The 23,836-nt window shown below is 42.6% G+C and overlaps 1 protein-coding gene across 6 annotated transcripts in view; it reads left to right on the top strand.

Annotated features, from left to right (window-relative positions):
- Window positions 1–2,290: 2,290 nt before the first annotated feature.
- Window positions 2,291–23,836, top strand: part of LOC139557221 (NACHT, LRR and PYD domains-containing protein 12-like) — a 29,941-nt gene continuing 8,395 nt past the window's right edge. Inside the window, exons 1-14 of one of the 6 annotated variants that reach the window (XM_071371733.1) lie at window positions 2,291–2,397; window positions 4,283–4,414; window positions 4,667–4,783; window positions 4,979–5,095; window positions 5,316–5,423; window positions 5,663–5,750; window positions 5,909–6,128; window positions 9,690–11,481; window positions 12,551–12,718; window positions 15,912–16,085; window positions 16,287–16,460; window positions 16,787–16,960; window positions 22,469–22,642; window positions 23,068–23,241. In XM_071371733.1, the coding sequence (XP_071227834.1) occupies window positions 4,326–4,414; window positions 4,667–4,783; window positions 4,979–5,095; window positions 5,316–5,423; window positions 5,663–5,750; window positions 5,909–6,128; window positions 9,690–11,481; window positions 12,551–12,718; window positions 15,912–16,085; window positions 16,287–16,460; window positions 16,787–16,960; window positions 22,469–22,642; window positions 23,068–23,241 (3,569 nt within the window). In that variant the 5' untranslated portion in view covers window positions 2,291–2,397; window positions 4,283–4,325. Of the gene's footprint in view, window positions 2,398–3,876; window positions 4,006–4,071; window positions 4,415–4,666; window positions 4,784–4,978; window positions 5,096–5,315; window positions 5,424–5,662; window positions 5,751–5,908; window positions 6,129–9,689; window positions 11,482–12,550; window positions 12,719–15,911; window positions 16,086–16,286; window positions 16,461–16,786; window positions 16,961–22,426; window positions 22,643–23,067; window positions 23,242–23,836 lie in introns of those variants that run through there. The other 5 variants (XM_071371732.1, XM_071371735.1, XM_071371731.1 and 2 more) reach the window with 5 other exon arrangements.

Below are 23,836 nucleotides of genomic sequence, written 5' to 3'. Positions count from 1 at the left end.
CATTCCTCCTCTGGATCATCCAGATGGTCATTGGCAAACTTCAGACGGGCCTGGACATGCGCTGGCTTGAGCAGGGGGACCTTGCGTGCGCTGCAGGATTTTAATCCATGACGGTGTAGTGTGTTACTAATGGTTTTCTTTGAGACTGTGGTCCCAGCTCTCTTCAGGTCATTGACCAGGTCCTGCCGTGTAGTTCTGGGCTGATCCCTCACCTTCCTCATGATCATTGATGCACCACGAGGTGAGATCTTGCATGGAGCCCCAGACCGAGGGTGATTGACCGTCATCTTGAACTACTTCCATTTTCTAATAATTGCGCCAACAGTTGTTGCCTTCTCACCAAGCTGCTTGCCTATTGTCCTGTAGCCCATCCCAGCCTTGTGCAGGTCTACAATTTTATCCCTGATGTCCTTACACAGCTCTCTGGTCTTGGCCATTGTGGAGAGGTTGGAGTCTGTTTGATTGAGTGTGTGGACAGGTGTCTTTTATACAGGTAACGAGTTCAAACAGGTGCATTTAATACAGGTACTGAGTGGAGAACGGGAGGGCTTCTTAAAGAAAAACTAACAGGTCTGTGAGAGCCGGATTTCTTACTGGTTGGTAGGTGATCAAATACTTATGTCATGCAATAAAATGCAAATTAATTACTTTAAAATCATACAATGTGATTTTCTGGATTTTTGTTTTAGATTCCGTCTCTCACAGTTGAAGTGTACCTATGATAAAAATTACAGACCTCTACATGCTTTGTAAGTAGGAAAACCTGCAAAATCGGCAGTGTATCAAATACTTGTTCTCCCTACTGTATGTAAATGAGAGATTTTTGTTTTACATTTTTATTCACTTTGCTAAAATGTCTAAAAACATGTTTTCACTTTGTCTTTATGGGGTATTGTGTGTAGATGGGTGAGAAAAAAATTCAGTTTAAGTAACAACAAACTGGAATAAGTCAAGGGGTATGAATACTTTCGGAAGATACCGTAGCTATAAATAATTTGTACACTGCAAATTGATCAAAATAATCCATATAAATCAATGGGCGCCTATTGGGGAACCCTAATATACAGTATGTCTCTCTTTTTATTTGTGGGACTACTGTACTTGGAAACATATTTTCAAAATATTTTCTTTTAGCTGAGTTCCTGGTGATTTTAGTATTTTATTATATATAATTTTTATACAATCCTAAAAACTTTGGGGGGCCAAAAAAACAACACTTGCGGATCAGTTTTGGCCACCTGTTGCTGACTCCTGCCCTATGGTATCCTAGTCAGAGATTAAAGCGCAGGCAGGGAAGCCTCCACAGATAACATAGCTGCAGAGATGGGGACCTTGATTATAAGGAATCCCACCCACATATGATAGGTTCCAGCAGGTATCCACCTCCTGGCTGCACTACCTTAAAGGCCCAGTACACTCAATAACTAAATGTCCTGTGTTTTTATATATATTTCCACATTGAGGTTTCGAATAATACTGTGAAAAAAAATAATAATATGATAATGCCCTTTTAGTGTAAGAGCTGTCTCTAAAGACTGCCTAAAATTTCAGCCTGTTTTGGTTCGATGGAGCTTTGGCCTGCCAGGCAGTAAATGTGTTAATAGACCAATAAGAAAGAGTTCAAAACCTCTCTACCAAGAGCTAGTTTTCTGTTTTCCCCTCCCCACTCAAACCACTCCCAGACAGTCCCAGCAAAATTCTTACTTGATAAATTGCTCTTTGTTAAGAAACAAATTTTGACCATTTGAATTTAAAACAATCACTGTAAGCTACTTAATTGTTACTCGTGAAATGATTTGATATTGAGATAAAAACCGCTGCATTGGACCTTTTTAAGCTCTGGGAGCTTCATGTTCACTGTAGCTATAATTCCTGCGTGAGCTTTAATTAATTGATTATTGTAAGCCTGATGCACAATCAAGGTTACAGTAAGATCAGAGGAAGGGTGGGGGGGCTTTGCAATGACAGGATGGGAAGCGATAGAGTTCAGACTACCTGATTAGCACCATGTCCAGCGTTAAAGGTGCAGTCCCAATTAATTGTCCATATGCACAGATTATTGCAGCAAAGCCTCCAGGTCCATAACGATGTGATCCCCCTCAGAATGACACGGTGAATTATACATCCTATAGTCACTAGTGTGAATTAGTCTGTGTTTTTCTCTGGATGGTTGTAGTTGACGTAATTGTAATCCACATTGGAATTATGCAAAATTGCTCAACCCTCATTGGCATATAATACCTTAAAATAATGCTTGGACATAAGATATTGGTTGTTAGCTCCACTCCCTGTTCCATATTTGGGCATGGAAGCTGAAAGTGAAAGTCTCTACAGAATCCATTTTGAGATGACAGATGTACAGAATTCACCCTAAACTGGAGAGGGGAAAGAAGTAAAGTAAGTACCAAAGTTGAGAGTGAGAGTGACTACCTGATGTAGTCTAAGGAATTAACAGTGTTTTAAAGAATGGTGTAACGGATTACTAGTGTTTGAAAGCTGCATCACTTCTTAGTACTGAAGGACAACACGTAATCAAAGAGGAAGTGAATCATGGTGATCTGTGAAATGGATGTTAAAATGGAGGATGTGTGCTAATACATGACTAGTGTTGAATCCAGTGATGGTTATCCTGTTGTGTTTAATCCAGCGATGTATGCACCACTAATGTGTTTGATCCTGGTTGTGTGGCAGTAGGTGGGATGTAGGCTACAGTTGTCGGCTGTGGTTCTACCTGAAAGAGTGTCACGCTATCATAGCCCTTTTATTATTATTTTATTATTTTATTACTCTTGAACGTGCCGTCCTTGGCCAGCTCTCCTGCTATCTCTCTCAGAATGACCTTCTTGATCCAAATCAGTCAGGTTTCAAGACTAGTCATTCAACTGAGACTGCTCTTCTCTGTGTCACGGAGGCGCTCCGCACTGCTAAAGCTAACTCTCTCTCCTCTGCTCTCATCCTTCTAGACCTATCGGCTGCCTTTGATACTGTGAACCATCAGATCCTCCTCTCCACCCTCTCCGAGCTGGGCATCTCCGGCGCGGCCCACGCTTGGATTGCGTCCTACCTGACAGGTCGCTCCTACCAGGTGGCGTGGCGAGAATCTGTCTCCGCACCACGTGCTCTCACCACTGGTGTCCCCCAGGGCTCTGTTCTAGGCCCTCTCCTATTCTCGCTATACACCAAGTCACTTGGCTCTGTCATATCCTCACATGGTCTCTCCTATCATTGCTATGCAGACGACACACAATTAATCTTCTCCTTTCCCCCCTCTGATAACCAGGTGGTGAATCGCATCTCTGCATGTCTGGCAGACATATCAGTGTGGATGACGGATCACCACCTCAAGCTGAACCTCGGCAAGACGGAGCTGCTCTTCCTCCCGGGGAAGGACTGCCCGTTCCATGATCTCGCCATCACGGTTGACAACTCCATTGTGTCCTCCTCCCAGAGTGCTAAGAACCTTGGCGTGATCCTGGACAACACCCTGTCGTTCTCAACTAACATCAAGGCGGTGACCCGTTCCTGTAGGTTCATGCTCTACAACATTCGCAGAGTACGACCCTGCCTCACGCAGGAAGCGGCGCAGGTCCTAATCCAGGCACTTGTCATCTCCCGTCTGGATTACTGCAACTCGCTGTTGGCTGGGCTCCCTGCCTGTGCCATTAAACCCCTACAACTCATCCAGAACGCCGCAGCCCGTCTGGTGTTCAACTTTCCCAAGTTCTCTCACGTCACCCCGCTCCTCCGCTCTCTCCACTGGCTTCCAGTTGAAGCTCGCATCCGCTACAAGACCATGGTGCTTGCCTACGGAGCTGTGAGTGGAACGGCACCTCCGTACCTTCAGGCTCTGATCAGGCCCTACACCCAAACAAGGGCACTGCGTTCATCCACCTCTGGCCTGCTCGCCTCCCTACCTCTGAGGAAGTACAGTTCCCGCTCAGCCCAGTCAAAACTGTTCGCTGCTCTGGCACCCCAATGGTGGAACAAACTCCCTCACGACGCCAGGTCAGCGGAGTCAATCACCACCTTCCGGAGACACCTGAAACCCCACCTCTTTAAGGAATACCTAGGATAGGATAAAGTAATCCTTCTAACCCCCCCCCCCTTAAAAGAGTTAGATGCACTATTGTAAAGTGGTTGTTCCACTGGATATCATAAGGTGAATGCACCAATTTGTAAGTCGCTCTGGATAAGAGCGTCTGCTAAATGACTTAAATGTAAATGTAAATGTATTATATATTGCGTTTTAGAGAGAGCCTGATGCCATTATTTGTGTTCACAGGTCAGCTGATCTGGCACTCCCCTGAGGGAGCACGGTCTTTAAAATGAGTCTCTCTGGGGGGAGAGAGGAGGTTGCTACTGCCTTTAAAATGTCACCCTATGTTAAGGATGACATAGACCACAAAGTTGAAAGGTGGGAGTAGAGTCTGTGTGTGTGTGTCTGAGCTCAGCAGTGATATTATTTCATCATTAGGGAGAATAAGGGCTTGATTCAATTCAGCAATGTTCCAGCATTCACAGAGACTGTATTCACAGTAAACGCTGCATATGTCGGCTCAGTCAAATATTACCTTTGCATTTCAATCGTTCTATACCGCAGAATTTCTGCAATACGGATTGAATCGGGCCCTAAATGAGACTGAAGGCCTGTTCTGTTGTGTTGAAGCCAAATCCAACAGGAGAGACCAGTCTCACCTGTACCCAGCTGTGTGTCCATGAAGAGTGACCAGTCTATGATGGCTCCAATCACATTCGGAGAGAAAAATTCTGCTTCTAAACAGAGGTAAGAACTCTGCTTTATGTCATTAGAGAACTGTCGGTACACAGTGCTGTGTGTATGGTATGTAGGCTGTTTCCTTGTAGACTGTTGGTAATGGAAATGACTTTGTGTGTGTATAGAGGCAGTGCTATGTTCAGTAAAAGAGGACATCAGCACCTGGTCAAATATATAAGAGACTGAAGGTCAGTTGTGTTGAAGCTCAATCCAACAGGAGAGACCAGTCTCACCTGTACCCAGCTGTGTGTCCATGAAGAGTGACCAGTCTATGATGGCTCCAATCACATTTGGAGAGGAAAATTCTGCTACTAAACAAAGGTACAAACTTGCGGGACTGGCCTGCCTATTGAGTAGTGGACACTTCCTCAGTGTGTTTGTCTTCTCCCTGGTCGTTATGTCTGTCTTTGATTTTCTCAACCAACAAAACCAGTCGGCACATACATACAGTAGATAGAATCAATGAGCTGTAAATCCTTTTTTCAATACATACAGCAGGTTGTGAAGACTAGGAACTCTGTTCTCTTCATGTTGTTGACAGGTTCCAACAGGAGAGGCCAGTCTCACCTGTACCCAGTTGTGTGTCCATGAAGAGTGTCCAGATACAGTCAGTTTCATTCAGAGAGGGAATCTCTGCTACTAAACAGAGGTAAGAACTCTGCTGTGCACAGTGCTGTGTGTATGTAGGACGTTTCCTTGTGGACGGTTGGTAATATACATTTCTTTGCTGTGTGCGTGTACATGACACATTTGTCAAGAATCCATTATCTGCCAAATACCCTCTCCCTGAGTTGTATATGTGTGGTAACCTGTGTTTGCCTGTTTGTATGAACTCTCCAGGTGTGTAAATGGTTATGCAAAGTTATGTGACCTCATGTTTGTCCACAGAAACAGTCTGGAGAGATCACAGTCAGAGACCGAGACAGAGAGTCAGTTTACCCAGAGTCATCAAACGGACCTGTCCTCCATATTCAGGGTGGGCTGGCTTAGCTATGTTTTACAGTCTTCACAGTTGAAATAAATCAATTGTTAAGATTAGCTAAACTTATCATATACTGTTCATGAAAAGATTTTGATTGTAATCTTTTTATAAAATTATTAACTGATTGTATAACTTTTTACATTCTATGTTAGTCGCTCGAAGACGATATCATGACTTTTCTGAAGAGTCAGTTGAAGAGGTTTAAGAGGATTCTGAGCTCAGAGTGCTTTGAGAGCCAGGGGGAGGACAAGGAAGTAGTGGATATTGAAATTGCAAAGCAGGAGAGCAATGCCAGGGAGGGAGCTCTGAAGATCACACTGCATATGCTGAGGAACATGAACCAAACAGAGCTCGCTGACATACTGGAGAAAAGTAAGTCTTAAAGAGTGAATCTACAGTAGGGGGAACAGCACCACTGGCCGCCCCACCACTGTTGTTTTTGTTGCCGAGCTGAGGCGCATTGTGCAGCATTAGTCAAATAAATTGCAGTACATATGCTTTTCTATCGCGCGTGCAATGATGTCTGAGGGAAAAAACTGTATTTGTTGTAATATCGCAAATGGACGTGGCAGTTTCACCATTAAGGATTCCAGCTTTAAGTCTTTAATAACCTGTTAAACTCTGAGCATTGTTTTGTACTCAGTACCGGGAGCGCAAGCTTAAGTGGACTCAGAAAGTAGTAAGTGACATATCTTTTGAAAACTACATCACTTGTCTTTTTGGAAATCGAGCTCAAATCTTACTGCTGGCAAAGTCATAAGAATGCTCCCGCCCACACCCCGTGCGCTATGGTCGTATTCATAGGTATGCAATTTAGGTAAACTCACCAAAGTTGCGAAAATGTTGTATGCATGGAAAGGGGTACACCCTAGTGGTCATCGTAATGCAGTGCATTTATTTATCATCCAGATTTCAAGGTCAACTCCCTCTTTGAAACAACTTGCTTGGTTTTAAATGGCCTATGTGGCATCGATATGAGTCAGAAACATATTTCTAGAGTAAAAATTGTCTACAAAGTGTAAATAGGATAGTTTTGGTTATAAAGTCAGTCTCACCCAAAACTGAGTATTTATTGTGAGTGATTTCATCACAACTTACTGGAGGGTTGGGTATGGATTACGATCATGCCCACTAACACAAGAGATGCAGCTGAGATGCAGATGGAGCGTGCACAGCTGATTGCGCTGTGCACGCTCCATTCAATCATAGCCTGCCTTCCATAGTTGAGAAAATGTATTTCCATTTTTAGAGCGGTCACTCGACTATCTTATCAATATAATAGATAATCCTTGATGTATCTAATGAAGGTAGATTAGCCTACAATATATGTTTCTCATAGAAAATGCCACCAGAGGGCTTCAGAGTTTAACAGGTTAAGCTACACTGAAAGGGATATTTCATTTACCAAGATGCATCTATTGACATATTGTATTTCATTTACCTAGATGCATCTATTGACATATTGTATTTCATTTCCTTAGATGCATCTATTGACATACTGTATTTAATTTCCCTAGATGCATCTATTGACATACTGTATTTCATTTCCCTAGAGCAGGTATTCCCAAACTGGGGTACGCACAATGCCGTCGGGGGCACGCCAAATATAAATGTGATTCACTTTAAAAAAAAATGTAGCCTAGTCTAATAATTAACATCCAATCACATTAACCGTTACTCTCTCGCGGGAATTCCATTAACGGTCCGTATGTAGCCAAACGTAGCTACTGCTCATTCTGTTTGCTCTAAAATGAATAAATGGTTTAAAAAAGTAAGGCCCGCGTCCATAGAGACGCATACCAGCTCTACTGGTAGTACTGCAACTACCAGCAGTACTACACCTTCCCCCGGTCGACGACACAAGTTGTTCTGCTTCCACGAGCACATCCAATGCTAGCATCTGTAATTCTACATTTGTTGTTAGCCCAGCTAGCATGGACACTGACAGTTGTGAATCTGATGCAGCCGAAGAACTACTGCCCCCTTACCCGGGAGAGCACCGAACTTCAGACAGGGACGTTGGACTTAAGTCCTCCACAATAGTATGGGGCTTGCCTGTCCTAGCCACTCGGTAGCTCACCATGTAAAACTCTTCTAGCCCCTTCTTATTAATGGTATCAGTTGCTTTTATACATGTCTTACTACTCGAAAGTCGTCTTAATTCTCCCTCAAAAAACTCCTGTGGCTTATTTTTCAAATTGGCATGTTTTGTTTCAACAATTACTGCTTCGCATACAAGCCAGCGAATTCTATGCGTTACAGCTGGATGTGTCAACAGACGTGGCGGGCACAGCTCCTGGTATATGTTCGAAGGAAGACATCCTCTTCTGCAAACCACTGGAAACCAGGACAACAGGAGAGGATATTTTTTAAGTACTGGACAGCTTTGTGACATCAAATGGACTTTGGTGGTCAAGATGTGTTGGTATCTGTACTGATGGAGCACAAACCATGCCAGGGAGACATAGTGTAGTGGTAACGTGCGTTCAAGCAGTTGCTCCCGACGCCACTTCGGTACACTGCAGCATCCGCTGAGAGGCTCTTGCTGCCAAGGGAATGCCAGACAGCTTGAAAGAGGTTTTGGACACCACAGTGAAAATGGTTAACTTTGTTAAAGCAAGGCCCCTGAACTCTTGTGTATTTTCTGCACTATACAATGATATGGGCAGCGACCATGTAACGCTTTTACAACATACAGACGTGCGCTGGTTATCAAGGGGCAAAGTATTGACACGTTTTTTTGAATTGAGAGACGAGCTTAAAGTTCTGTTTACTGACCATAATTTTCACTTGTCTGACCGCTTGCATGATGACGAATTTCTCACACAACTGGCCTATCTGGGTGATGTTTTTTCTCACCTGAATGATCTGAATCTAGGATTACAGGGACTCTCCGCAACTATATTCAATGTGCAGGACAACAGACAGGTCTTTCCATCATTGTATGATTTTTTGTGTGCAAATGAACTCAAGCTTACGGACAATGTCAAATGTGATATAGCGAAGCACCTGAGTGAGTTGGGTGCGTAATTACGCAGGTATTTTCCCAAAACGAATGACACAAACAACTGGATTCATTATCCCTTTCATGCCCTGCCTCCAGTCCACTTACCGAAATCTGAACAAGAGAACCTCATCGAAATTGCAACAAGTGGTTCTGTGAAAATGGAATTTAATGAGAAGCCACTGACAGATTTCTGGATTGGGCTGCGCTCAGAGTATCCTGCCTTGGCAAATCGCGCTGTTAAGACACTGATGCCCTTTGCAACCACGTACCTATGTGAGAGGGAATTCTCGGCCCTCACTAGCATGAAAACTAAATACAGGCACAGACTGTGTGTGGAAAATGATTTAAGACTGAGACTCTCTCCAATACAACCCACATTGCAGAGTTATGTGCATCCTTTCAAGCACACCCTTTTCATTAACCTGTGGTGAGTTATTCACTATTTTCGATGAACAAGTAAAGTTTTATTTGTAAGATGGCTAAATAAAGAGCAAAATAATTGATTATTATTATATTATTATTTGTGCCCTGGTCCTATAAGAGCTCTTTGTCACTTCCCACGAGCCGGGTTGTGACAAAAACTAACTCGTTCTTATGTTTAATAAATGTATCGTATAGTGTGTGTGTGGCAGGCTTACAATGATGGCAAAAAACAACATTTGAGAGCGTGCTGACCCTGGTGCTAGAGAGGGTACGCAGCTGGAGGTTGAATGTTTGAAGGGGTACAGGACTATAACAAGTTTGGGAACTACTGACCTAGAGGCATCTATTGACATATTGTATATTACAGTATGTCAATAGATGCCTCTACGTAAATGAAGGACCTGCACAGATATTATCCTTAGTTGACATGCAGGCTATCTATCTCCAAACGTGTGCAACACTAATTCAAATATGTTTTACAATCTGTATTTTCTGTCTTTCAGATGAGCTTGCTGTGAAGTGCCAACGTAAACTAAAATCTAATCTGAAGAATAAGTTTCAGTGTGTGTTTGAGGGAATAGCTAAACAAGGAAACCCAACACTTCTCAATAAGATCTACACTGAGCTCTACATCACAAAAGGTGGAAGTGGAGAGGTCAATAATGAACATGAAGTGAGACAGATAGAGGCAGCATTCAGGAGACCAGCAACACAAGAGATCTCAATCAAATGCAATGACATCTTCAAATCCTTACCTGGACAAGACCAACCTATCAGAACAGTGCTGACAAAGGGAATCGCTGGCATTGGAAAAACAGTCTCTGTGCAGAAGTTCATTATGGACTGGGCTGAAGGAAAAGCAAATCAGGATGTCCAATTCATATTTCCATTTTCTTCTCGGGAGCTTTATTTAATGAAATACAAGAAACACAGTTTGCTAGAACTTCTTCATCACTTTTTTGTGGAAACCAAGGAATCAGGAATCTCAAACTATGAAAGCTACAAAATTCTGTTTGTCTTTGATGGACTGGATGAGTTCCAAATTCCCCTGAACTTCCAGAACAATGAAAGCTGGTGTGACATCACAGAGTCAACCTCAGTGGATGTGCTGCTAACAAACCTCATCAAGGGGAATCTGCTTCCCTCTGCTCTCCTCTGGATAACCTCTCGACCTGCAGCAGCCAATCAGATCCCTCCCGAGTGTGTTGACCAGGTGACAGAGGTACGAGGGTTCAATGACCCACAGAAGGAAGAGTTCTTCAGGAAAAGAATCAGTGATGAGAATATGGCCAGCAGAATCATTTCACATATAAAATCATCAAGGAGCCTCTTCATCATGTGCCACATACCAGTCTTCTGTTGGATTTCTGGTACAGTTCTTGAGCACATGTTGAAAAAAGGAAAGAGAGGAGAAATGCCAAAGACTTTGACTGAGATGTACACACACTTGCTGGTAGTCCTGATGAAACAGATGATTGAGAAATATCATAGGAACGATGAGACACATCCACACTGGAATGAAGAGAGCATTCTGTCACTGGGAAAGCTGGCATTTCAACAGCTGGAAAAAGGAAATATTATTTTCTATGAGGAACACCTGCGAGAGTGTGGCGTTGACGTCAGCGAGGAGTCTGTGTACTCTGGAGTGTGCACACAGATCTTTAAAGAAGAGAGTGGGCTGTACCAGCAGAAGGTGTACTGCTTTGTGCATCTGAGCATTCAGGAGTTTCTGGCTGCTGTATACGTGTTTCTCACATTCAACAACAGTGGTGTGAATCTAATGGTTCAAACTGAATCAACCTCTGAAGTACTTACGCCATTCAAAAACAATCCTACATTTTGCCTCAATGTAAGCGCAGTGGAGATGGCCTTACAGAGTGAGAATGGACACCTGGACCTGTTCCTCCGTTTTCTTCTCGGCCTCACACTGGAGTCCAATCATACTCTCCTACGAGGCCTACTGACACAGACGAAAATCAGCTCACAAACCAATGCTGAAACAGTCAAGTACATCAAGTTGAAGATTAAGGAGAATCTCTCTCCAGGAAGGTGCATCAATCTGTTCCACTGTCTGAATGAACTCAATGACCATTCTCTAGTGGAGGAGATCCAAAGCTACTTGAGCTCAGGCAGTGTCTCCAGAGAAGAACTGTCTCCTGAACAGTGGTCCGCTCTGGTCTTTGTGTTGCTTACATCAGAAGAGGAGCTGGATGTGTTTGACTTGAGAAAATACTCCAGGTCAGATGAAGGTCTTTTGAGGCTGTTGCCAGTGGTCAAAGCATCCAGAACAGCTCAGTAAGTACAGTACATGGGTATTCAAATTTATAGTCATAACAAAAAAATATATGTATGTACAGTGGGGTCTGAAATTATTGACACCCTTGATAAAGATGAGTAAAAATGACTGTATAAAATACAACATTCAAATACGTAGCTATATTGTATGCCAAAAAAAGGGGGAAATTATATATATTATTGTATACTAATAAAATTGCTCAGAGAAAGAGATTTTGTTTAACAAGTAATATATTTTTTTCTCAAAAAGGTAGGGGTCAAAATTATTGACAGCCCTGTTTTCAATACCTCACCTTGCAAGGATAACGGCACTGAGCCTTTTTCTAAAGTGTTTTATGAGTTGGAGAACACATTGGGAGGGATCTTAGACTCTTCATCCATACAGAATCCTTCCAGATCCTTGATATCCATTGTCTGTGCTTATGGACTACCTTCTTCAATTCAAACAAAAGGTTTTCAAGTCCGGAGACTGAGATAGCCATTGCAAAATGTTGATTTTGTGGCGAATTAACCATTTCTTTGTGGATTTTAATGTACGCTTGGGGTTATTGTCTTGCTGGAAGATCCACTTGCAGCGTAGCAGAGGCAACAATGTTTTTGGCTAAAATATCCGAGTACTGATTAAAGTTCATGATGCCGTTGAACTTAACATGGGTCCCATGACCAATGGAAGCAAAATAGACCCATAACATCAAAGGTCTACCATGATATTTTACAGTAGGTATGGGGTTATTTTCTGCTCATGCATTCTCATTTCAATGCCAAACCCACCACTGGTGTACGTGGCCAAAGAGCTCTATTTTCATGTCATCTGACCAAACCACCAGTTCCAATGCAAGTGCTTATTACATGTTAAACCAAATATTTTTCTCTGAGCAATTGTATAATAAAATAATATAATTTCCTTCTTTTTTTTTAGCATACATTATAGCTCAGAAATTAAATTATTTATATTTGCTCATCTTTATCAAGGGTGTCAATAATTTCAGACCACACTGTATATATAACATGAAACAAAGTGTCATTAATCTTTTCTCTAAAGTGACATGACATTTGACTTTTCAAATAGGTTGGAAAGTTGTGACCTCACAGAGAAATGCTGTAAAGCTTTGGCATCCGCTTTAAACTCCTCACACCTGAGAGAGCTGGACCTGAGCTACAATCCTCTAAAAGACTCAGGAGTAAAGCAGCTCTCTGATGGACTAGGGAGTCCACACTGTAAACTGGAGAAACTGAGGTCAATATTCCTGTCATTTTTAAATAAGGGTTAGCAATTGTTCAATAGATCCACATGTTTATTTGCATTTGATAACAGCTAAACAATACATTGAAAGAAAAGTCCTGACTGTGAATCAAAACGTAAAAACATACTCACCCCTGTCCTTCAGACTTAATGCAATATTTTTTTTTATAAAAAAATGTATTTCACCTTTATTTAACCAGGTAAGCCAGTTGAGAACAAGTTCTCATTTACAACTACGACCTGGCCAAGATAAACCAAAGCAGTGCGACAAAAACAACAACACAGAGTTACACATGGGATAAACAAACGTACAGTCAATAACACAACAGAAAAAATCTATGTACAGTGTGTGCAAATGTAGTAAGATTAGGGAGGTAAGGCAGTAAATAGCCCATAGTGGCAAAATAATTGCAATTTAGCATTAACACTGGAGTGATAGATGTGCAGATGATGATGTGTGTCACGGCTTTCTTCCTGGGATGAAGGAGAGGACCAAAATGCAGCGCGGCTAGTGTTCAACATGTTTAATAGACGAATAAAACAGTAACACTAATACAAGTAACAAAATAACAAATGTGAAAACCGAGACAGACCTATCTGGTGCAGACAAAACACAGAGACAGGAAACAATCACCCACAAAATCCCAACACAAAACAAGCCTCCTATATATGATTCTCAATCAGGGACAACGATTGACAGCTGCCTCTGATTGAGAACCATATTAGGCTGGACACAGAAACAGACAAACTAGACACACAACATAGAATTCCCACCCAGCTCACGTCCTGACCAACACTAAACAAGCAAAACACATAAGAACTCTGGTCAGGACGTTACAATGTGCAAGTAGAGATACTGGGGAACAAAATAAATTAAATAACAATATGGGGATGAGGTAGTTGGGTGGGCTGTGTACAGGTGCAGTGGTAAGCTGCTCTGACAGTTGATGCTTAAAGTTAATGAGGGAGATATAAGTCTCCAGCTTCAGTGATTTTTGCAATTCGTTCCAGTCATTGGCAGCAGAGAACTGGAAGGAAAGGCGGCCAAAGGCAGTTTTGGCTTGGGGATGACCAGTGAAATATACCTGCTGGAGCGCGTGCTACGGGTGGGTGTTGCTATGGTGATCAGTGAGCTGAGATAAGGCGGGGCTTTACCAAGCAAAGACTTATAGATGACCTGGAGCCAGTGGGTTTGGCGACGAATATGAAGCGAGGGCCAGCCAACGAGAGCATACAGGTCGCAGTGGTGGGTAGTATATGGGGCTTTGGTGACAAAACGGATGGCACTGTGATAGACTACATCCAATTGGCTAAGTAGAGTGTTGGAGGCGATGTCAATGACATCGCCGAAGTCAAGGATCAGTAGGATAGTCAGTTTTACCTGGGTATGTTTAGCAGCATGAGTGGAGGAGGCTTTGTTGCGAAATACGAAGCCGATTCTAGATTTAATTTTGGATTGGAGATGCTTAATGTGAGTCTGGAAGGAGAGTTTACAGTCTCACCAGACACCTAGGTATTTGTAGTTGTCCACATATTCTAAGTCAGAACCGTCCAGAGTAGTGATGCTAGTCGGGCGGGCGGGTGCGGGCAGCAATCGGTTGAAGAGCATGCATTTAGTTTTACTAGCATTTAAAAGCAGTTGGAGGCCACGGAAGGAGTGTTGTATGGCATTGAAGCTCGCCTGGAGGTTTGTTAACACAGTGTCCAGAGAGCATATGGAGCCAGATTGTATTTGCTCTATAGTTGTTGCTGTCTGCTTTGCAGCCTTTGTTTTTATACAGCGCAACAATGGTAGCATCCTTGTACCCCTGGGTCATTTCCTCTGTTTCCCAGATGCTGGTAAAGATGTCATGGAGTAGGTAGCCTAGTGGTTAGAGCATTGGACTTGTAACCAAAAGGTTGCAAGATCGAATCCCAGACCTGACAAGGTAAAAATCTGTCGTTCTGCCCCTGAACAAGGCAGTTAACCCACTGTTCCTAGGCTGTCATTGACAATAAGAATTTGTTCTTAACTGACTTGCCTAGTTAAATAAAGGTCAAATGAAAAATAAAAATTGGCACAGCTGTTTTATAGAGTTCGGTAGGGATAACGTTGTGCTTTCCCCAAGTTCATGCTGATATCTTTTTCAGTTTTCTCGAGTGTAGGTGGTTCATCCAGGTGATGTTGGATGGCCTTTTGGGGCATCAGGTTTATGGCTAAGTAGTCGGCAATGGATGGTCTGTTCAGGAGTTTACTGAAGTGTTCCACCCACCTCTCTGAAATACTTATCTCTGAGGAAGGTTTTCCCATTTGCTGATCTCAGAGGTGACGTGCCAGACTTCACTGGTCGGTGTATGGTTTTGAGGCATTCAAATAACTGTTTGGTGTAGTGTGTCTGCATACATTTGTGTGAGCTCTGTTAGTCCCTCCCACCATTGATCTTGCATCGATCGGAGCTGGCTCTTGTAATTTTGACGTTCTTATTGTCTCGCTGACACACAATGATATCATCCATCAGGTGCCGGTGCTTGGATCTTGGGTGCATACATGTAGTTTTGTACTTGTCTGCTTGCCTGAAATGGTGTTCGTGATGACGAGGCTATTATCTGGTAATTTACTCAGGATTAGGATCTAATTTCCATTCATGTTCGCCACTCCCCACATTTTTGGCAATGACTCCTTGCCAGTTGGTGTTGGCGATGTCTTTGCCCACCCCAGCATTGAAGTCTCCAGCAATGATTAGTTTGTCATTCTGGGGAGTTGATTGGGTTATGTTGTCTAGCTCTGAGTAGAACTGCTCTTTCACTTTGTCAGGGCTTGGTAATGTAGCTGCGTAGGCCCTGATTATTGTGGCATGCCTAGTCTTGTTGAGAGGAATCCTGATTTTCATTAGCCTTTCAGGATGTGGAACAAAATCTTTGTCTGTCATTGTTCTAACGTTCCAGGCAGATATTTTGTTTTCTATAGACAGAACATCATTCATGTGAATACAATGTGAGGATACTCAGTGAGGTTAAAAGTGTAATTGACAGTCTATCTCACAGAGATGCACTACAAATGGTTACATGTCTTAATATCATACACGTAACCGGGGTGATACAACTGCATATGCAGTCCATCATGTTGGTAAGAGGGAGAACTATACAACTAACATTCTCCCACCAAAGGGTAGTAGTGTGTTTAATGAAATTATGATAAACTCTGCAGGCTGTCAGACTGTCAAGTCAGAAAGGAAGGCTGTGCTTCTCTGGTCTCTGCTCTGATGTTAAAGCCCTCACATCTGAGAGAGCTGGACCTGAGTAACAACCCCCTAGAAGACTCAGGAGTTAAGCTGCTCTCTGATGCACTGGGGAGTCCACACTGTAAACTGGAGACACTTAGGTCAGTATTACTGTAATTGTCAAAAAATGTATAACTGTGTTTATAAAGTGCAGATATCAGCATTTGATGCATTGTGTAACAATTGAGTATCAGTTATCTGCATATTGAAGAGCAAAAACATGTACTTTAATAACCAGGGCCGGGTAACATACAACAGAGGATAATAGTGTGTTCAGTAAAATGATGATCAACTCTCTGCAGGCTGTCAGGCTGTGAAGTCAGAGAGGAAGGCTGTGCTGCTCTGGCCTCTGCTCTGAGGTTAAACCCGTCACACCTGAGAGAGCTGGACCTGCATGGCAATGACCTAGAAGACTCAGGAGTGAAGCTGCTCTCTGATGGATTGGGGAGTTCACACTGTAAACTGGAGACACTGAGGTCAGTAAGCTAAATGTTCCTGCAATGTACAGTTGAACTTATAGTAACTGAGTATATAGTAAACATCACCCAAAAGCCTGTGATGTCTGTTCAACCACCCTAAACAAATGGATAATAAACTTCTAATTTGAATAAACATCATTTATGACTTGAACATTTTGTAAATGTGATGACATTAATATCAGTTGAACAGGTAAGATCACAGAGGTGAACTGCATATGGTACTGGTATGAGCTCATAATCATGGGGAGAACATAGCTAGCATTTATCTCTTACAGCACCAGAGGGTAGTAGTGTGTTCACTAAAATCATGATCAACTCTGCAGGCTGTCAGGCTGTAAAGTCAGAGAGAAAGGCTGTGCTGCTCTGGCCTCTGCTCTGATGTTAAACCCCTCAGCCATGAGAGAGCTGGAGCTGAACTTCAATCACCTAGAAGACTCAGGAGTGAAGCTGCTCTCTGATGCACTGGGGAGTCCACACTGTAAACTGGAGACACTGAGGTCAGTATTCCTGTAATTGTTCAACAGGTGATACTTTTCTACAGATCCAATGTGTTTATAGAAGGTTATATCAGTCCTTTGTTCATTTGAAAACAGCAAAAACATATTTTGAAAGAAAAGTCCTGATTGGGAATTAACACTCACCCCTGTCATTTAGACTGACTGCATATCAGGGCCAGCGTTATGGCCCGCCCTACCATACCTCCTTGCCCGTCCAAATAAAATATAGATAATTTATTTGACCGAGACGCGCGCCGACAGAAAGACGCATCAATCTCAGATGAAGCATCCCTGCGAGCAAAACAGCGCCACTCTGTCTCAGTATGTGTACACCATGTATCTGATGTTGTCTGGACCAGACAGCATCAGATACATGAGCTACATATAGTAAGACAGATGGGCACTCTTTCGTTCACTCGGATGCTTTCTCCGGTGAGATAGTTTCAGCAGAGAGGAAGAGGCTAAGCGAGAGGGCTCATTCTCGCCAAAGTCTGTCCAGAATGAGCCCAATACATTTCTATGGGCTTAATATGCAGACCTAAGCTTGTTGCCTGCATTCCCACCTATGGGACAATGACTCCCATTGTTAGGGTTAAACATGAGCATCTCGTCATTATATACAGATCTCTGGTTTCAGGTAGCCACTTGCGATTTGGAAAGGACAGTTGGCGGGTGCACAGTGCACTGTTCGGATGCTGGCGTCCCCTAAAGTAAATTGACGTTTTGCCAAAATTATATAATTAATGCTGTCTAAATAAAATAATTCAAAATGCTTCACCAGAGAGCATGACTTAGCCACAGAGGATCATTAGCATCTTTTAAAAAATTACTGAATTGTTTCAAATCCCAAGCGCGTAGGCCAGTGGTTCCCAAACTAGGGGTCGTGACCCCATGTGGTGATTTGAAAATGGGGTTGCGAGAGAAACTGAAATAAAATAAATTAAATCGTGCTTGGTGGTAGCCGTTAGATGCGGTTGTAATATACAGAGTGGTTTCTGTTTTCTTCCTACAAATGTGGCTCTATCTTTTGAACCGTTTAAGTTAGAAATTATTATATGACCCCATCACTGAAAGAGAAGAGTTTCCGGAACGTATTTTCTGTTTCCCTCTACAATGCCCACAGGCCGCGCAGGACTTACTAGAACAGAGTGGACAACACCAGGCATTAAATCATACTGGGGGAAAAGGACATCATCAATGATGATGTTCTTTTCTACACAGAAGATTATTCAAAATTATTGCCTGATCATCTTCTGAACTTTCCAATACCTTTCTGATGCATTTCAGTCATTTCAAACCAGACTTCCTTCAGATTTAAATACTGTCAAAAGTACTGTCAGACCGTTTTGTAATAGACCGTCACAGCCCAAATAAAAAAAACTCAACATTGGCCTTTGAATACATCACTTTCTTCACACGGTGGAGTCACAAACGTTTTTTGATATCAAAATGGAGTCGCGGGACAAAAGGTTTGGGAACCCCTGGCATAGGACTATTTAGGAAGCCAGCAATTTGGGCAGCGTGTGTGGAAATATGCCTAGCTGATTATTGAGTTGCGGCTGTCAGTGAAAAGCATCTAAAGTATGTGTGAAGACAAAGTGTCTTGAGAATCATTTTAAATGTTGAGACAAGAAAAAGGGGAGGGATGTGGGGTTGAGATATGGCGCGTCTCTCTCCAGAATGCGGTCTCATTATTTAATTCTAGGAATTGTTTGGCCTTTGACTTTCTTTTTTCTTTTTTTACCCCCTTTTTCTCCCCAATTTCGTGGTATCCAATTGTTAGTAGTTACTGTCTTGTCTCATTGCTGCAACTCCCGTACGGATTCGGGCGAGGCGAAGGTCGAGAGCCATGCGTCCTCCGAAACACAACCCAACCAAGCCGCACTGCTTCTTAACACAGCGCGCATCCAACCCGGAAGCCAGCCGCAGCAATGTGTCGGAGGAAACACCGTGCACCTGGCGACCTGGTTAGCGCGCACTGCGCCCGGTCCGCCACAGGAGTCGCTAGTGCGCGATGAGACAAGGATATCCCTGCCGGCTAAACCTTCCCTAACCCGGACGACGCTGGGCCAATTGTGCGCCGCCCCATGGTCCTCCCGGTCGCGGCCGGCTGCGACAGAGCCTGGGCTCGAACCCAGAGTCTCTGGTGGCACAGCTAGCACTACGATGCAGTGCTAGTACTATGACCACTAAGCCACCCGGGAGGCCCGCCTTTCTTTTTTTATCAATTCCTCATCGGATACAGTGCATTCGGAAAGTTTTCAGACCCCTTGACTTTTTCCACATTATGTTACGTTACAGCCTTATTCTAAAATGGATTAAATACATTGTTTTCCTCATCGATCTACATACAATACCCCATAATGACAAAGTGAAAAGTGTTTTTATTATTCAAATTTATGGAAAATAAAAAAACAGAAATACCTTATTTACATAAGTATTCAGACCCTTTCATTGAGACTCGAAATTGAGCTCAGGTGCATCCTGTTTCCATTGATCATCCTTGAGATGTTTCTACAACTTGATTGTAGATAAACCTGTGGTACATTCAATTGATTGGAAATTATTTGGGAAGGCACACAGTTGACAGTGCATGTCAGAGCAAAAACCAAGCCATGAGGTTGAAGGAATTGTACTTAGAGCTCCGAGACAGGATAGTGTCGAGGCACAGATCTGGGGAAGGGTACTAAAACATTTCTGCAGCATTGAGGGTCCCCAAGAACACAGTGGGCTCCATCATTCTTAAATGGAAGAAATTTGGAACCACCAAGACTCTTCCTAGAGCTGGCCACCCAGCCAAACTGAGCAATCAGGGGAGAAGGGCCTTGGTCATGGAGCTGACCAAGAACCCAATGGTCACTCTGACAGAGCTCTGGAGTTCCTCTGTGGAGATGGGAGAACCTTCCAGAAGGACAACCATCTCTGCAGCACTTTACCAATCAGGCCTTTATGGTAGAGTGGCCAGACGGAAGCCACTCCTCAGTAAAAGGCAATTTGCAGCCCACTTGGAGTTTGCCAAAAGGCACCTAAAGGACTCTCAGACCATGAGAAATAAGATTCTCTGGTCTGATGAAAACAAAATGAAACTCTTTGGCCTGAATGCCAAGTGTCATGTTTGGAGGAAACCTGGCACCACCCCTCGTGTGAAGCATGGTGGTGGCAGAATCATGCCGTGGCAATGTTTTCAGCGGCAGGGACTGGGAGACTAGTCAGGATCGAGGAAAAGATGAACAGAGTAAAGTACAGAGAGATCCTTGATGAAAACCTGCTCAGGACCTCAGACTGGGACGAAGGTTCGCCTTCCAACAGGACAATGACCCTAAGCACACAGCCAAGACAACGCAGGAGTGGCTTTGGGACAAGTCTCTCAATGTCCTTGAGTGGCCCAGCCAGAGCCCGGACTTGAACCCGATCGAACATCTCTTGAGAGACATGAAAATAGCTGAAAATAGCTCCCCATCTTACCTGACAGAGCTTGAGAGGATCGGCAGAGAAGAATATCAGAAACTCCCCAAATACAGGTGTGCCAACCTTGTAGCGTCATACCCAAGAAGACTTGAGGCTGTAATCGCTGCCAAAGGTGCTTCAACAAAGTACTGAATAAAGGGTCTGAATACTTATTTCAATGTGATATTTCATTTTTTTTCTTTTTTTTAATAAATTTGCAAAAAAATCTAAAACCTGTTTTTGCTTTGTTATTATAGGGTATTGTGTGTAGATTGATGAGAAAAACAAACAGTTCAATCCATTTTAGAATTAGGCTGTAACATATCAAAATGTGAAAAAAGTCAAAGTCAAATTTCCCAATACTTTCCGGATGTACTGGATGTCAGCAGTAGGCCTAGTAAATGTACCGTTAATCGCCGTCAGTTGGTTACATTAATTTCTGTTAATACATGTTTTTATTACAGTCGTTTACTGTTCTCATTCTCGGAGGGGTAACATTTTTTGCAGAGTTCACAACCTGCCACACAAGTTTTGATTTATTTCCTAACCATAATTTCGAGTTTTCTAAATGTTGTCATTGTCTTTTGTTTGGAGGGCTCCATGTGAGCAATGAGAATGTCTGGTTTCTCTGTCCTGATAATGTTGGGGGAGCACAACCTGAGCACAACCTGGTCTCAGAGCATTTTGTATTATTCTGTACATAAATCCAAAGACACTCTATTTATTATGATATGTTACATTTCGTATGGTATCTATTTAATTTGTGAATTTACATCATCCATTTCATATGATGTGTTAACGTTAGCTAGCTGGCTAAAGTTATCTAGACTAGGGGTTAAGGTTAGGAGATAGGTTAGGGGAAGAGTTAGCTAACATGCTATGTAGTTGCAAAGTAGCTCAAAAGTAGTAAGTAGTTGAAAAGCTACTAATTAGCTAAAATGCTAAAGTTGTCCGTGATGAGATTTGAGCACCTTCGTGTTATAAGCCCACCTATCCACCCCGACCAACCACCCTCCTTTCGTTTTTGCCTTCAGTAACCTTCTGTCTAATGTAACCATACCAAACATAACATATACTTATTTGAGCTTCCCGGATTTACATTTACTATGTTATGTCTAGTCTATCAGACCAGGCTGCTGAGAGCACGCACAGAAGTATGCATGCTCACATAGAAGTCTGATTTGATACATTGTTGCACTTCACTAGCAATAGCTCAAGTCAAGACATATAGAAAGTGAGGCAGACAGGCAGAGTAGAGAGATGAATGTGATTGAAAGAACCTGAATTTTCATCAGGATATTTTCTACTGTTTTTATTTGTTGGCTTTTGGCTTAGGTTCATATATTTTACTTAGTTGACAATGGAAATTATAAGCCTTCTGCTGCATTCTCTGAGTTCCATGAGCTCATTTATTTAGCTGCCAATGGATCCCGGTGTATCAATATGGCAGAGGCTGGTGCTCTGGCATTAGTTGAATTTATACTTTTATATTTTTATCATGCCAATTCAGATTTTTTATGATTAACCATGTGGCAATTATTTTGAGAAACAAAAATGTTATTATTGAAATTAAACTGTTCACGAAAATGCGCATATGAAAATCATAATAAATGGCACGCAGATTGGTAGGATAAATTGTAAGCTTCCTAAAACTTGAAAATCATGCCTATGGTCTTTACTGTAACACCTATAAAAAGAAATGCACACATAGTCCCGTGAAAAAACGTGCCCGCCTATGGAAATCAAATGCCGGTCCAACTGATTCGTTCTGCCTCCAGCCCTGCTGCATATAGAGCCAGATATGTGACTATATGGATTACATATAACATATGCCTGTATGATTTGAGGTTCTGACTTCAATATGCAATGCTTGGAAGTGAGGCCTCTCCAACTAAAAAGCTAAACATTAGGGACAATCACCCAAAAACATTGGGGTGATGTGAATGCACATACAGTACACCCCATCATGTCAGTGAAAGGTAGAATTATACAGCTGGCATTCTCTGTTTTCACCACCAGAGAGTAGCAGTGTGTTAACTAAAATCACAATAAACTCTTCAGGCTGTCATGCTGTGGAGTCCGAAGGGAAGGCTGTGCTTCTCTGGCCTCAGCTCTGATGTTAACCCCCTCAGCCCTGAGAGAGCTGGACCTGAGCCACAATGACCTAGAAGACTCAGGACTGAAGCTGCTCTCTGATGGACTGGGGAGTCCACACTGTAAACTGGAGACACTGAGGTCAGTATTCCTGTAATTGTTCAACAAGTAATAATTGTCCCTGTGTTTATAGAGGCCAATATAAGTATTTGATGCATTGTGTAACAGTTGTGTGTCAGTTGTCTGCATATTGTAGAGCAAACATATTTACTGTAACCAGGGCTGTGTAACATGGCCTTTTACTGGGGAAAGAGTATAAACAGGGACTATTATCACCCAAAATCTGGGATGTTTGTTAATTTTCCATATAATACAAAATAATTTATGACATGAACATTTTGTAAATGTGATGACATTAATATCAGTTGAACAGGTAAGATCACAGAGGTGAACTGCATATGGTACTGGTATGAGCTCATAATGATGGGGAGAACATAGCTAGCATTTATCCCTTACAGCACCAGAGGGTAGTAGTGTGTTGACTAAAATGATGATCAACTCTGCAGGCTGTCACACTGTAAGGTCAGAGAGGAAGGCTGTTCTTCTCTGGTCTCTGCTCTGATGTTACACCCCTCACATCTGAGACAGCTGGACCTGAGTGGCAATCACCTACAAGGCTCAGGAGTGAAGCTGCTCTCTGATGCACTGGGGAATCCACACTGTAAACTGGAGACACTGAGGTCAGTATTAATAAACACTATCCATATAATGAAAATGTCATGTTCTCGTGGGCCCATGAAAGGTTCAACAAATTGTGTGAGGGGTAGGGATGGGCGGATTTCTCCATCCCTTTCTCCGGCCATTGTATTGGGCAGTTCAATGGTGAGAAAGTCTCAGTCCCAGGAGCAAAAACCTGCATTAGGAAATGTTGTCCATCATAGTTCATGTGGGATTCAATGACATTATGAACGGCAGCTCAGAACAGCTGAAGATGGATTTTAAAGAACTGATTGGGTCTCTGCTTGACACCAACAAATGCCCCATAATATCTGGCCCTATACCCTTCCTAAATCGTGGCATTGAACGTTTCAGCGGACTTTTAGCCCTCCATAACTGGCTACAAGACTATTGTAGTTCTGTCAGTATAACATTTTTGATAACTTCTGGAAACAAACCTCGATTTATAAGGTGGATGGGATCCAACCAAATCATTTGGGTTCCTGGATCCTTTCACAGCATTATAAGGCTGTGTTGAGACAATAACTTATCATTGACCCAAACCCAGCTCAGTTAATCCCTACCATTGTGTCACTGAGTTTCCATAATGCTTCAGCA

This window comes from Salvelinus alpinus, chromosome 28 (genome assembly GCF_045679555.1).
Source record: "Salvelinus alpinus chromosome 28, SLU_Salpinus.1, whole genome shotgun sequence".
NCBI lineage: Eukaryota > Metazoa > Chordata > Actinopteri > Salmoniformes > Salmonidae > Salvelinus > Salvelinus alpinus.
This window is presented reverse-complemented; position numbering and strand designations above follow the sequence as displayed.